The 1,156-nt window shown below is 62.5% G+C and overlaps 1 protein-coding gene across 1 annotated transcript in view; it reads left to right on the top strand.

The window, feature by feature from the left end:
- LOC119586500 overlaps positions 1–1,156 on the top strand; it is a 10,069-nt gene that overhangs the window by 3,537 nt on the left and 5,376 nt on the right. Inside the window, exon 2 of the mRNA XM_037935238.1 lies at positions 1–184. This exon is cut by the window's left edge and continues 36 nt beyond it. Coding sequence (XP_037791166.1) covers positions 1–184 — 184 coding nt within the window. The remainder of the gene's footprint in view (positions 185–1,156) is intronic.

Raw genomic sequence — 1,156 nt, 5'->3', positions numbered from 1 at the left:
GGGAGGCGGGGGCGGGGGGCGTGGGAACCGACCAGCAGCGCCTTCGAAACCCAGGAAGGAGGGCGTGCGGGCGGGCGTGATGGTGGCGCACGACCCCCCGCCCGTAAGACCCCTCCGGCAGAGGAATAACTTGGTCTCTCAGAGCGAGTCTGTTCTCACTATGGGACTGCACGAGGCTAGGAAGGTAAGGAGGAGGGGAAGGGGAGGGGAAGGGGGAAGGGGAGGTAAGGAGGAGGGAAGGGGAGGAGGAGTGAGGGGAAAGGGGAAGGAGGAAGGGAAGGAGTGAGGGGAAAGGTAAGGAGGGGAGGGGAGGTAGGAGGAGGTAAGGAGTGAGGGGAAGGAGGAGGGGAAGGGGGAAGGTAAGGAGGAGGGGAAGGGGGAGGTAAGGAGGAGGGGAAGGGGGAAGGTAAGGAGGAGGGAAGGAGTGAGGGAAGGGGGAAGGTAAGGAGAGGGAAGGGGGGGTAAGGAGGAGGGGAAGGAGGAGGGGAGGGGGAGGTAAGGAGGAGGGGAAGGGGAAGGTAAGGAGTGAGGGGAAGGGGGAAGGTAAGGAGGAGGGGAAGGAGGAGGGGAAGGGGGAAGGTAAGGAGGAGGGGAAGGGGGAAGGTAAGGAGGAGGGGAAGGAGGAGGGGAAGGGGGTAAGGTAAGGAGGAGGGGAAGGGGAAGGTAAGGAGGAGGGGAAGGGGGAAGGTAGAGGAGGGGAAGGAGGAGGGAAGGGGGAAGGTAAGGAGGAGGGGAAGGGGGAAGGTAGGAGGAGGGTGAAGGAGAGGGGAAGGGGGAAGGTAAGGAGGAGGGAAGGAGTAGGGGAAGGTGAAGGTAAGGAGGAGGGGAAGGAGGAGGGGAAGGGGAAGTACGGAGAGTGGGAAGGGGAAGTAGGTAAGGGTTAGGGGAAGGGGGAGGGTAAGGAGGAGGGGAAGAGAGGTTAAGGTGAGGGAAGGGTAAGGTTATGTGGAGGGAAGGTGGAAGGTAAGTTGGGGGAGGGGGGGGAGGGGAAGGTAGGAGTCGGGGAAGGAGGAGGGGAAGGGGGAGGGTAAGGGAGGTAAGGAGGTGGGTAAGGAGTGAGGGGGAGGAGGAGGGTAAGGAAGAAGGTAAAGAAGGTGAGGGTAAGGAGGGTGAGGAGGAGGGGAAGGGGGAAGGTAAGGAGGAGGGTAAGGCGGGT

This window comes from Penaeus monodon, chromosome 21 (genome assembly GCF_015228065.2).
Source record: "Penaeus monodon isolate SGIC_2016 chromosome 21, NSTDA_Pmon_1, whole genome shotgun sequence".
Lineage (NCBI taxonomy): Eukaryota > Metazoa > Arthropoda > Malacostraca > Decapoda > Penaeidae > Penaeus > Penaeus monodon.
Note: the sequence above shows the minus strand (reverse complement) of the source record. Positions and strands in the feature narration are given on the sequence as shown.